At 43.3% G+C, this 14,670-nt stretch overlaps 1 protein-coding gene across 1 annotated transcript in view; it reads right to left on the reverse strand.

The window, feature by feature from the left end:
• The window catches only part of LOC309564210 (pancreatic lipase-related protein 2-like), a gene marked incomplete at both ends in the record, with an annotated part of 71,105 nt that overhangs the window by 13,789 nt on the left and 42,646 nt on the right, over positions 1 to 14,670 (reverse strand). Inside the window, one exon of the mRNA XM_082268837.1 lies at positions 4,771 to 4,903. Coding sequence (XP_082124963.1) covers positions 4,771 to 4,903 — 133 coding nt within the window. The remainder of the gene's footprint in view (positions 1 to 4,770; positions 4,904 to 14,670) is intronic.

A 14,670-nucleotide genomic window follows, 5' to 3' on the forward strand; every position in this document is an offset into this window, starting at 1 on the left:
CAGTCAATTTGGCAGTTTGTTCATTTTTCGGCCAATTAATGGGCACAAATCGGTAATCGTCTGTGACATGTTTGAGCCAAAAAAACAAAGGACAAGTTTGTAAATTTTCTGCTGAACAAACGATAAATTGAAAGGTTAATGTGTTTCTCCAAACGGTTTGCACCAGAAATATATGAAAAAACAAACATAAAATGGATTCACCTATGTCCATTGAATGATTTATTGATTATTACATGATGGCATTATCGTTTGCTCTTACGGCCGAGTGTTTGTTTTTCGAAAATGAGTTTGAACGATTTTTCGTATAGGGTATGGGCAGCATTAGGCTCCAAAACATACACTATAATACTAAAAGTATTGGGACTCCTGCCTTTAAACGCATATGAACATTAATGGCATCCCAGTCTTAATCCGTAGGGTTCAATGTTGAGTTGGCCCACCCTTTGCAGCTATAACAGATTCCTCTCTTTTGGGAAGGCTGTTCACAAGGTTTAGGAGTGTCTATGGGAATGTTTGACCATTCTTCCAGAAGTGCATTTGTGAAGTTAGGCACTGATGTTGGATGAGAAGGCCTGGCTCATAGTCTCCACTCTAATCCATCCCAAAGGTGTTCTATCGGGTTGAGGTCAGGACTCTGTGCAGGCCAGTCAAGTTCCTCCACCCCAAACTCGCTCATCCATGTCTTTATGGACCTTGCTTTGTGCACTGGTGCGCAGTCATGTTAGAACAGGAAGGGGCCATCCCAAAAATGTTCCCACAAAGTTGGGAGCATGAAATTTTCCAAAATGTCTTGGTATGCTGACGCCTTAGGAGTTCCCTTTACTGGAACAGGAAGGGGCCAACAACCCCTGAAAAACAAACCCACGCCATAGTCCCCCCCGGACCTAATGATTCGACAAGTGCCAAAAGAAAGTTCCATAAAGACATGGATGAGTGAGTATGGGGTGGAGGAACTTGACTGGCCTGCACAGAGTCCTGACCTTAACCCAATAAAACACCTTTGGTATGAATTAGAGTGGAGACTACAAGCCAGGCCTTCTCATCCACATCAGTGCTTGACCTCACAAATGTTCTTCTGGAAGAATGGTCAAACATTCCCATAGACACAGTCCAAACCTTGTGGACAGCCTTCCCAGAAGAGTTGAAGCTGTTATAGCTTCAAAGTGTGGGCCAACTCAATATTGAACCCAACGGACTAAGACCGGGATGCCATTAAAGTTCATGTGCATGTAAAGGGAGGCGTCCCAATACTTTTGGCAATATAGTGTATGTCCAGCTGTTGTTTGCAGTCCTGAATTCGCACCTGAACCAGACCCAAAAATGCACAGGACCCTTTTTAAAGCCGCACCGCAGTTGCCTTGCACATGTGTGAATCCGCTCCGTTGAAAGCCAGTCACATTCATATGTTATGCCTATTGGATGAGGTTAAAAAAGCATCCTCCCACACCCTCTTCCTATTAAATTCTTTCTCCTTCATTAATAACCATTTAAATATATTTTTAATCTTATTTTTATCAATAATAAACTTTGTGTATAATTTATAACATGTTATTTAAAGATATAGGGAGGTTTTCCCGCATTTATGATATATATTGTATATTTTTTTCTGATTATATACATGTGATGCGCTTAAGCTCTAAATGTATTAAATATAATTTGCAGTCCAGGTCCCATATATATATATATATATATATCTATATATATATATCTATTTGATACCCGTGAGATAATATGGAGTAGTTAATTGTTTTTTTGTTAGTGCTGTCTTTATTTTGTGTGGTTACATATGCATAGTGCCGTACTTGATTTGTTCGGTTACATGTGTAAAATGCCGTATCCAACTTATGCGGTTATATGTGCATATTTCCTTTACCTAACATTCACAGCACCGAATACCTCCATTTTTCCGTAGTCCGTGGCGTGCAGTCCCGCCTTCGGAATACGTGCCAGACCTGTTGACAATCTGTTGCTTGGTTACCACATGTATATAATGGAAGATATCGGAAGTGACCCGACGCTGCTGAAGACGTATGTACTACGAAACGCGTACAGCGTGTCGCATCACTTCCGGTTTGGCCGAGATCGAGGCTTGGATCGCGTTTGCGCTCCATTCATATGACTGTATGCATATATCTTCCGTTTGGAATGTGAGTACCTCTCAAACATTTTATTATTCAATTTGCCCATACGGTATCACGCTATGTGCCTTATTTATTAACCCCTGGTACACCACTGCGAGTTACACCCCGAGGATATTTCTGGACGCCCACTACCCGCAGACAGGAGCCCGCTAGATCCCGATTACTCTCCCTGGGGAATCATCCATTTAGGAACCTCCAGATCACCTCCAGGACATTCCCATCCAGGAGTTGGCGAGGATATTAGGATCTCTCCTGCCGCAGGATACACTTATGGCGCTTTTCCACTGCATGGAACCGTACCAGTTCGGCACGCTTTTGTGCTTTTCCACTGCGGTACCGCATGGTATAGGGTCGGAACGGTTCGGTACGGTACGGTATAGGTTTGCTTTTCCACTGCATGGAACCGAACGGTACGGTACGGCTCTGAAAAAACAGTACCTACTCGATTGTGGTTCCAACAGGTACCAAACTGGTACCATATCCCACAATCCTTTGCATGCAGTCACTACTAGCCACTGATTGGTCAGAGAATCACACCCACCCCGTTGTTATCCCACCCACTTAACTTTAGTACTACTTTAGTGGAAAAGCAAACCTGTACCGTACCGAACCGTTCCGACACTATACCATGCGGTACCGCAGTGGAAAAGCAAACCGGGCCAAGCAGGGCCGAGTAGAGCCCAGCCGGTACTAGCCGGTACTTGCAGTGGAAAAGTGCCATTACATACCCGCTCTATACCCCTGTGTGGGGTGGGTATTTCTGGTGAGTGAGCTTTTTATCAGAGGGATCACCCAGCACCTCACCGCCCACCACGGGGTCACTCCTTATAGCTCACCATAAGATTATTGGTACCTGCTGTCTACATCTGAACTTTGTCTATTTTATCTGGTCACCACACTTGTTACATAGACATTTGAGCACCTATATTGGACTTTTTTTTGTTGTTTGCTGCTACATATTTTGGTTTCATTTATTTTTCACCTACCTCCATACTACAGTGTGCGGTAGTCACGGGGTATTTTGCAACGCACAGAGCACTTTAATTTATTAACAAGTCTATATTGCATGATCAAGATTGTATTTAGTTTATGTTTTTGACTTATATTTGATACACCTTTTGTGCATATATTTCTTTTGATCTAGATATCATTCAGATCTTTATCACCTACCACACTACTTCCTTTATTTACACCCAGTAACACGTATCACTTTAAATGTCCATTGACATCTATACATTAAATATTTAATAGTGCTGCTATTTTTCTATATTATCACATGGCACCTTCAGCTTTTTGTACTATCACCCACCAACACCTTTGTACACCTATATTATTAGGTAGCGCCATCACCCTACCTTTTTATCACCAAAAAAGCATCCAATTCACATATATGTGAACCCAGCCTTAATATGTACAGAATAAAGGCAATATGTAAAGTTACTATAAACAATAAACTATCAGCGCAAAGCCTAGTATGTGATGTACATAAAGTGCAAGCAAAATTATTAAATCACTGTGCGTGAAAATAAATGTGCATAAAAAATGTACATAAACAATAAATGTGCATAAAAAATGGCCGGCAGCATACACTAATCGTGTCCACACCTCACAATCAAAATCACATAAAATAAAAAACGTGATGCGCCAGACGTGCACCAAATTATTCCTGAAGTGACTGTATAATTAATAAATGTCCACATATACAATTCAATAAATGATGCCGTGCTCAAAAGCAATTATTAATGTGTTGAAGTGTCCAAATAGAAGCCTCAATCCCGTGAGAGATGGTAAAAACACCAGTGTGTTGAATCCCTCCACCAGAAAGATTGGCCTCTCACCTCAATATGGGACCCAAACGGGCCAGCATTAGCCTATATGAGGATAATGGACTCCTGGGATGACTCTCCAGCCTTTCACCTCCAGAGGTCGCTGGGACATGCAGTAAGAAACAAAGGCAAAAATCTAGTGCTCTCTGCTTATAAGTATGTACGCTTTATTGGAAATAAGAAAGCAGCTCACATTGTACGGGCACTCAGCCGTGCCTGCTGGTATGGCAATCTGTGTCTAGTTCCACCAGAGAAACGACCGGCGTCAGACACGCAAGCTCCGCCCCCTATACGCGTTACGTCAGAGCGTGCGGCTCCGTTGACTTCCTCGGTCTATACATTAAATATTCAATAGTGCTGCTATTTTTCTATATTATCACACGGCACCTTCAGCTTTTTGTACTATCACCCACCAACACCTTTGTACACCTATATTATTAGGCAGCGCCATCACCCTACCATTTTATCACCAAAAAAGCATCCAATTCACATATATGTGAACCCAGCCTTAGTATGTACAGAATAAAGGCAATATGTAAAGTTAGGTAAAAGTTTTAGACATAAATAGTCTTGACATATATAGGTAAGTCATGAAAAAAAAATTATTTTCACTTTAGGATGGGAAAAATACACTCTTGCCTTTAGGTCAATCAATGCAGTTATTTGTATCGTGCACCTTTCTAGAAATATCCATATGAGACCTACAGAATTTGCAGGCTAGACAATAATAATGGAAAGGAGAGGGACTGTAATAGTGAACTATGAGGGTTGGTAAGAGCAGTGCTAATCCATCTGAAACGTACTTGAAAAGAGTTTGTCATCTCCGGTGTCCAAGTAAAATTTCTGAGTGGACGATGTGATTCCAGAATAATTTGCTGCAAAATGTCCCATCATTGGGCACCCATTTCTGGGACATGGGAAGCCGACACGGACACCCTGCAGGGAGAGAGGAGAGATTGGTACAAATATTACAACAAAAGTGGTTACTGTCATCACCAATCCTTCCATTTCTAAAGGGATGTTTTCATAGCCCTAAATGTACATGGTTTCCCTCTACTTGTTTTTACATTGAAGAGAGAAAGGCATTGTTCCTCAAACTGCACATTCAAAAGACCAGTGACATTCCATACAGATATTCCATCAATGATAAATTCCCACAATGTATTTCAGATCTATCATTTTTATCATACATACACCATAGGATGGGTTTGTTTTGGTGCGTCACATTTCCTTTGAAGAAAAGATGATGGTTGCCCTTTAGGCTAAGAGTAAAATTAAGGGGTTACAGTGTGTTTATAATAGGATTTACACTAGGGGTATAGGATATACATTTGAGGATGGGAAGGTCAAGGTTCAGGTTAAAATACAGCAGAAGTATCACTGAAAAATGCAAATAGGTGATGAAAATGCCCATCTTCACAATTTTCTGGTGACAAATCAGTATATGAAGCTTCGAGCCCCGAGCAAGCGGCCCAACTTACGGATAGAGAAACATTTTCTGTCAGTATCATGTGATAATATGGCGCATACTGCATTTCCAGGGGTGAACAAAATAACAGAACTCCCCAACAATATACATCATATTGTCAAAAGTATTGGGACGCCTGCCTTTACAGGCACATGAACTATAATGGCATCCCAGTCTTAGTCCGTAGGGTTCAATATTGAGTTGGCCCACCCTTTGCAGCTATAACATATTCAACTCTTCTGGGAAGGCTGTCCACAAGGTTTAGGAGTGTGTCTATGGGAATGTTTGACCATTCTTCCAGAAGCCCATTTGTGAGGTCAGGCACTGATGTTGGCTGAGAAGGCCTGGCTCGCAGTCTCCACTCTAATTCACCCAAAGGTTTCTATCTGGTTGAGGTCAGGACTCTGTGCAGGCCAGTCAAGTTCCTCCACCCTAAACTCGCTCATCCATTTCTTTACAGACCTTGCTTTGTGCACTGGTCCAAATCATTTTGTGGAGGGAGGAATATGGTGTGGGGTTGTTTTTTAGGGGTTGAGCTTGGTCCCTTAGTTCCAGTGAAGCAAACTCTTAAGGTGTCAGCATACTAAGACATTTTCGACAATTTCATGCTCCCAACTTTGTGGGGGATGGCCAACATGACTGCGCACCAGTGCACAAAGCAAGGTCCATAAAGACATGGATGAGCGATTTTGGGGTGGAGGAACTTGACTGGCTTGCACAGAGTCCTGACCTCAACCCGATAGAACACCTTTGCTGGAACAGAATGGCTGGACACTATTATTTGTAACCATAATGCACTGCCTGGCCTTTGAACTTAGGTGGCTAAAAACCTTGCTGGCTTAAAAATCCAATAAGGGGGTGTATGGATATGCCACCCCCTCACTAATAAAGGGTGAGATCACAGTAGCCATATTGACTTGTGCTATCTTTGAAAATATGGGAAGTGGGGCCTATGAATGGCATAGAGAGATTAGTATAGGGCTTGTAGGCATTGGAAAGTCTGTTAAAGCAGATATAAACCTTACTGAATGTCATTAAGGTATCAAAACGCTATGTGTCTGTGCCTTAGAGATTTGCTGTTGGGATGGTGGGGGGGGGGGGGGGGAGGATTTTGCCTGTGCAGCATCACATAAGCTTATGGTTTCCTTTGCAGAATCATTTATTTATATACAAGTTATATTCAAGTAGGAGATAGTGGGAGACAGAGCCAGAGCGATGTAACCCCATAACACAAAACGCTCAAACAGCTCTAACCAGGCTGCTTAGATACTTTCAAGCCACTGTGCAATATTTTTGATACGACCACAAAGTTCCTCAATAGAAGCGTATAGATGTTGTCCCATATTGATAGAAGACCAAAGCAAAGGATGATGCAAGCATAAAAATTATAGTTTATTGGTCAAACAATGAACTTAAAAGAGAGAAAAAGGCTCCTGTGTAAACAGACCAGTCTGTAAGCATGTCAATCACATATTGCCATATCCCACACTAGTGCAACTGAAAGGCTGAGACAACATACCATTGTTCAAGAAGGTGTTGGAGAGGAGAAAGGAGATGGTCTGCCTAGGTAGAGTCACTCATTCCCCTGAATGGTAATAAGCAGATGGTGTCTGGAGGATGTTGTGGAAAGCCCAATGTGTGCTACTGTGGTGATATGATGGCCTGATGTCGGCAAACAGAGGGGGTATGGAGGCAGCCGAAGGTGGCATGAGGCTGTGCAGAGGGTCACAGGCTCACTGGTCAATCCCAAGGCAACCCGGGAGACTCAAGCAGAGAGTGGGTGTCAAAGCTTCCAGGAAGTGCACTGAATATGATTTCAGGGTACGATAGTCACTGGGTGCAGTGTGTAGTGTGGACCCAGGAAATCGCAAATGCCATCCATGGAGCGATCTGTCAGAAGGCTGTCATCATAACGACGCATTTCGGACATGGCCCATCTTCAGGCCATGTCAGGTCATGAAATATCTAGGGAAAATGGTGAGTATATCTAAATGTTACATTCTGATTGTCTAATCCATGCAAAAAGATGAAAAGGCTATTATGAAAGCCACACAGAATCCACTTACCCAATAAGCCTGTTATGGCGTTTGGTGATACGTACTGTTTTACAGGCTTATCATGTAATTGGATTCTGTGTGGCTTTCAAATCCTAGACCACACAGAGAGAAGGAGGCGTTCCCGGAAGCAGGAGGAGGAGAGTATTCCCGGAAACAGAGGAGGAGGAGAGCGTTCGAGTGTGCGAGGCAGCAGCAGCAGCTGCAAGCAAGGCCGGGGGAGAGAGCTGTGTGTGGAGGAGAGGCGTGGGTGACATATACGGGTAACACGTGCAGGGAAGTCGCACGAGGATGCCGGGGTGCCGGGTGCGGGTACAGAGGACTCAAGGGACCAGTGACAGAGCGGCGGCGGCGGTGGCGGAGGACCGAGAGACCTCAGTAGGGGGGCTGATCAGCTGATTGGCTGATTGGGGGGTAACTAATTCATTGTGACCTGTGACTGACTGACCTGCCTCTGACTGTGCCTGTGTCTGACGGTGCCTGCGTCTGACTGTGCCTGCGACTGACTGTGCCTGCGACTGACTGTGCTCTGCGACTGAACATGCTCTGCGACTGACTGACCGTGCTCTGCAACTGACTGTGCTCTGCGACTGTCTGACTGTGCTCTGCATCTGACTGTGCTCTGCGACTGACTGTGCCCCTTGACTGACTGTGCTCCTCGACTGACTCTGCTCCTTGACCGATAGTGCCCTGTGACTGACTGTGCTCTGTGACTGATAGTGCTCTGTGACTGACTGTGCTCTGTGACTGATCATCAAGAGGACAGAGAGGGCAATCTGTTGAAAAGATTGCGGTAGCCAGACAGTATGTGGTTTACCAGGCGCTTGAGTTCAGCACATCGCTGATCGGGTAGACAGATTATTGGGCGGGGCTGGGGATGACCCAGCGGTCATGGTGCATGTGGGCACTAATAACCAAGTAAGAGGAAGGTGGAGGATCCTAAAGAACGATTTCAGGGACTTAGGGAATAGATTGAGGAATAGGACCTCCAAGGTGGTTTTCTCTGAAATACTGCCGGTACCTCGAGCCACACCAGAGAGGCAGAAGGAGCTTAGGGAACTTAACAAGTAGCTCAGGAAATGGTGTAGGAAGGAGGGGTTTGGGTTCCTGGAGAACTGGGCTGACTTCTCAGTCGGCTACCGCCTCTTTAGTAAGGATGAGCTGCACCTTAATGGGGATGGTACAGCTCTTTTGGGGAGAAAGATGGCCGCCAAGTTGGTGGGGCCTTTAAACTAGGAGACGTGGGGGGGAAGGGCTCAGAAGTACAGTCAGTCAGGAGGGAGCAAAGGACAGAAGGCAGTATTAGAGTCAGCAGCGACAGTAGTTCCATAACGTCAATGGGGGGGTCTGTGCGGGAAAACCTCAGACCAAACAGGAATAAAAATAATCACCATTCACTATCAACTTACACAAAACTGAGAGGGGTATATGCAAATGCCAGGAGCCTAGCTAATAAAATGGATGAGTTGGGAATGTTAGTACATGAGGAGGACATAGACCTTGTGGGAATAACGGAAACTTGGTTCGACCCCTCACATGACTGGCTGGCCAATATCCAAGGGTATTCGGTTTACCGGAAGGACAGGGTAGGAAAAAGAGGGGGAGGGGTATGTCTCTTTGTCAAGAATAATGTAAGGGTGATAGAGAGGAGTGATATTACAGAAGGGATGAGTATGGAGCTAGAATCCGTGTGGGTAGAACTCCACAGGGAAGAAGAAAAGAGAAAAGTAATTGTGGGGGTTTGCTATAGGCCACCCAACCAAAGGGAGGAGGTAGAGCTGGAATTTATATCACTGTTGGGTAAAGTGGCAAAACTGGGATCAGTCATCATATTGGGGGACTTCAATTATCCCAACATTGACTGGGAAGAAGGGACTACACACTCACAGAAGGCCCGTCTAGTCATGGAAACCTTACAGGACAACTACATGTCTCAGTTGGTGGATTCTCCTACTAGAGAAAATGCAGTCCTGGATCTATTGATCACTAATGACCCAGACCTAATCTCGGAGGTAGGAGTCCAGTCACATTTAGCGTAAATAACAATATAACAAGGCAAGTGGGGAACTTAAGAACCCTAAACTTCAGAAGGTCAAACTTTCACAAATTGTGCTCTATGATGGAAAGGGTAAACTGGGACCAAACCCTAGGAACACTGACCACGGAGGAAAAATGGGAAAGCTTTAGGAACATATTAAACAAATGCATCTCGTAGTGCATTCCTATGGGAAATAAATTTAGAAGAGACAAAGCCAAACCTGGCTGGCTAAACCATAATGTTAAAAAACGTATTAAGGGAAAAAAAATGGCCTTCAAGAAATATAAAATCAGAGGGCACAGTATCGGCTTTCCAGTAATACAAAGAGGCAAATAAGAAAAGTAAATACGAAATCAAAATTGCTAAAATCAACTTTGAGAGACAAATAGCGGAGGATAGTAAAAAGAACCCAAAGAAATTCTTTAAATATATCAACAGCAAAAAAACTAGGGCAGAGCACACATAATTAACGATGATGGGAGGATGGTTACAGAGGACACTGAAAAGGCAACCGTGCTGAACGCCTTTTTCTCGTCAGTCTTTACTCAGGAAAAGGAGGGGTACACTGACCACTATATTGTTAGTAGTAATACACAAGACTTGCCACTATGGCTAACAGAGGGTGAAATCAGGGAAAGGCTGGATAAAATTAACACAAATAAATCACCAGGCCCGGATGGCATACATCCGAGAGTTCTCAAAGAACTCAGTAAGGTTATATCTAGACCACTGTTCCTGATCTTTGCTGACAGTATTATGACAGGAAATGTACCAGGGGATTGGAGGTAAGCTAACATGATACCAATATTCAAAAAAGGGCAGAGGCATGTCCCGGGAAATTATAGGCCTGTCAGTCTGACATCGATAGTATGTAAACTTCTGGAGGGGATGATAAGGGACTATATCGTAGAGTTTGCTAAAGACAACAACATCATCAGCAGTAATCAGCACGGGTTTACAAATGGGTGTTCTTGTCTAACCAATCTCTTAACATTCTATGAGGAGGTGAGCTGTGAGCTAGATAGGGGGAGACCAGTGGATGTGGTGTACCTGGATTTCGCTAAGGCGTTTAATACAGTTCCTCACAAGCGCTTCATTTATAAAATAAGGTCTGCAGGCATCGACCGCAAGGTCTGCTCTTGGATACGGAACTGGCTAAAAGGGAGTGTCCAAAGGGTGGTAATAAATAGCGCATACTCAGACTGGTCTGAGGTGGTAAGTGGGGTCCCCCAAGGCTCAGTCCTGGGACCAACCTTGTTCAATTTATTCATAAACAGCATTGAGGACGGGATCAGTAGCTCTATATCAGTTTTTGCAGATGACACAAAATTGGGCAGGGCAATAACTGCACAGCATGAAGCAGATATCCTACAGAATGACCTGGACAAAGTAACTGAGTAGGCAACGACATGGCAAATGAGGTTTAATGTGGAGAAGTGTAAGGTTTTGCACTTGGGGACTAAAAACATAAAAGCACAATACACTTTAGGGGGGGAACCTTTGGGGGAATCAAAAATGGAGAAAGATCTGGGAGTCCTGGTAGAGGATAGACTAAGCAATAGCATGCAATGTCAAGCGACAGCTGCCAAAGCTGGCAGAATATTAGCATGCATAAAGAAAGGGATGTATTCCAGAGATAAAACTATAATCGTTCCACTTTATAAAACACTGGTCCGACCACATCTGGGGTATTCTGTCCAGTTCTGGTCGCCGGTCCTCAGGAGGGATGTGTTGGAGCTGGAGAGAGTCCAGAGAAGGGCAACTAAATAAATTAGGGGATCGGAGGACCTTAATTATGAACAGCGTCTACAATCGCTTGATTTATTCTCCCTGGAGAAGAGATGCCTGAGAGGGGACATGATAGCAATTTATAAATATCTCAATGGTGATCTCAGCATAGAAAAAAAGCTATTCAGTCGAAAGGATTGCATGAGGACTAGAGGGCATACAATGCGATTAGAGGAGAAGCGTTTTAACCTCAGGCAACGTGGGGGGTTCTTTACTGTTAGGGCTACAAGATTGGGGTATTCTCTACCACAAGAGGTGGTTTCTGCTGGAAGTATGGTGGCTTTCAAAAGACTCTTAGATGTACATCTCAAGAATTAGAACATTCAGGGGTATGAGAGATGATTACGGCCACATACACCTACATGGGTTGAACTAGATGGACTATTGTCTTTATTCAACCTCACCTACTATGTAACTATGATAGACTTTTCATCTGTTTGTGTGGATTAGACAATTGGAATGTAACATTTAGACATGTTCACCATTTTCCCCAAGATATTTTGCTATGTTGGGCCAACTGAATAGATGAGGAAGCATGTATAGATTGGTTGTGGGATATCCAGTGATATGCCGTTATTGGTAAGACCTATTGGTAATTGGGAACCTTTGTAATCATTGATTTCTGTGGCTACTATAGACTGCAGAGAATTGTACTGCTCCAAATGGAAACTCTTTGTCGGTATTTCTAGATATGGCCACAATGTTAAATGCATGTTACATTAACTGTGATGGAATGAGCTGTTGGATTGTCCTTGGGATTTCTGTTTGGTTCTGATCCACACAACCTAGGGATAAAATATTAAGTAAGTATCATATTTGTGACAAATCTCTACTTGAACATATATTGTAGCCCCACTTATAGGCCTTTTTTACTAATTATTTGTGCTCCTTTATATAGGACTATAGTAACTGCATTATATATATATTGGGTCTTGCCGATCTGCCTCACACAGTACACCACGCCTTTGTGCCACACGACACACCATTGGCGTCTGTTGGGCTTCATTTGACGTATGTAACTTGTCCAAGATTGACATAGTCTGTTTGCGATATATAATGTTCCATGTCAGAGTTTTTTCTATAATTGATTATTGTGCTTTTCTTCTTTGGATAGGCTAACTTTTTTTTGCAGTCAAGATATTGAGGTCCTGAGGAAGTGATGTATGTGAAACACGTCAACCTCTTGAATTACTAGCAAAGAACAAACATTGATGAAGCCTATCTATGGCCTGTAAAATCCAAAGAAGCACCTAATTCATGGTTTTATAAACATAAGTTATTTTTTTACTTTTTACATTTTTTTGTAGATGTAGCACCCTCCTAGGTAGGTGCTAGGAAAGAGCATATATGTGGCCCTGTCTGCTTATCAGGGGGGCCTGATCATTTAGTTAGGCTGTCACATCTTTCCAGGTGTGATCTGTTGAGCCTGGGGAGTCTCCCCACTGTTTCCAATGAGGGCTCTTATTGGACAGTGGGGGAAACCTGGCCAATAGCACACCAGGGCTTATGGCTGTCTCAGTGGGCGGGGGTTTGCCACAATGCACCCTGGGATGAGTTATAAGTCTGAGGGGAGCATGTGACAGGGCGTCTTTGGTGGGAAGCAGAGTCCCATGAGGAGGCTGACGGCTGTCTCTCCTCTTATTAGAGCTGGAGAAGGTGTCCTGGGCAGTCGGCCTAGAGGACGAAGGTTGAGCTGGGCTGCAGAAAGGGATCCAGAGTGCTGAGGACCATGTGGAGCTGCTGGGTAGAAATTTCGGGAAAAAACAGTGTCGTGAGTACTTGAAACTGCCCAGGGGTCTGCCTAGGAGAGGGGACCACTCCAGAAGGTCAAAGGGATCCAGGAGCCAGCTAACCAGTAGAGAAGGCTTAGAAAAGGGGGTGCCAGTGTCTAAACCCTGAAGATAAAAGAGTGAAAGGGGGCGCTGGTATGGGCCCTGAAGTGTTCAGCAGTGCAGCAGAGTATACATGTAGCTATCTCAGCAGGAGTGCTTAAGGGAGCTTAAAGAGGACTTCTTCATTCAGGAAAGCAGTCAGAAGTCAGTTCAGTGTTAACAGGCAGCAGGCCAGCGTTAACCAGCGTTGACCAGCATCCAGCCGGCGTCAAGTCAGTGCCAAACTGCATTTTTCAATTGTCCCTAGCAATTTGTGCATAGTTGAGCCAAAAGAGGTATCCCACTCATCCCTTCTCCTATCCAAGTTACCAAATAAATACAAAAAAACCCAAAGATACTGGACTGGTCATATTCTCAGTGCTCACACTTGGAGAAACATGCACAAAGGTACTTTTGTTGCACCCGGTGACCCAGGGGGACCCATATCCAGCAAAACGGCTGGGAATTGTGCTACATAATAAAGATACTTTTTAAAAAATTCAGTATCTCTGTCCTTCTCTGGTACCAGTAAAATCCACAAGGTTTCAATATCTAGTTTTTAATTTTTAGTACAAGATAAAACCTGCCTCATCTATTTCTATCTAGGACTTCTTTTGGCACTCACATACTCTCCTGATCCTAGCCAATTTCTATCAAACCCCTACCTATATTGGGAATATTCTGGGATTAATTGTGGATACGGAAATGGGAGGTGGTTTCGGAAAGTGGGGCTGTGGTTTTGAAGTGTTGCTGTGCACCCTTTAATAATATTTTATCAAACTTTTAGGACAATGAAGTGTGGTACCGGTGAGAAAATAAGCTCACAAGCTACTATTAAATTGTTAAGCCAATAGAAAGTTGAGAAATTTAACTTTAATCATTTTTCCACCGTGAGTTCAGGCCTATTACTGCTGGATATCAAAATCTGTTACAGCCAAGACTATTTAATATAGCGTTTTTTTTTTTTTTCATTTTGAAATGATTGTGGTGTTGTCATGATATTTAAGCCAAGCTAGATGTAAAAGTTAAAATTTAATGACATGCAAAATATGTGATGCCAAAACACGTTGTCGTTTGTTTCAGTGTTTTTTCCATGTCACCCTTGAAGCCACAGGTAAAGAGCCTTCTTCCCTTTGTATGATATTTTTTTTAAACTTTTTTTGCTTTGTTAGGTGTACTCCATGGCAGTGCACAGATCTCTATATTAAAAGCTTGCCTTTAGTCTTGAAATTTAGTATCAAGGTTTGCCCTATCAGACTTCAGAGGGATTCACCGTTAAGTTTGCATTTTAAATTAGGATTCACAACCCCCCCCCCCTGCAAATTTAACCTAGACAGATTCACCCATCCCTACTCTCAAAATTCCATCAATACCTAAATAAAAATGTTTCTCTATTACATTAATATGGGAATCTATGTCTGGGGGTCTTACAATAGAGTTTACCATAGAGTTGTATTTCTCTTTTGGTTCTCAAAGCTCCACAT

Source organism: Pelophylax lessonae, assembly GCF_965119305.1.
Source record: "Pelophylax lessonae genome assembly, chromosome: 9".
NCBI lineage: Eukaryota > Metazoa > Chordata > Amphibia > Anura > Ranidae > Pelophylax > Pelophylax lessonae.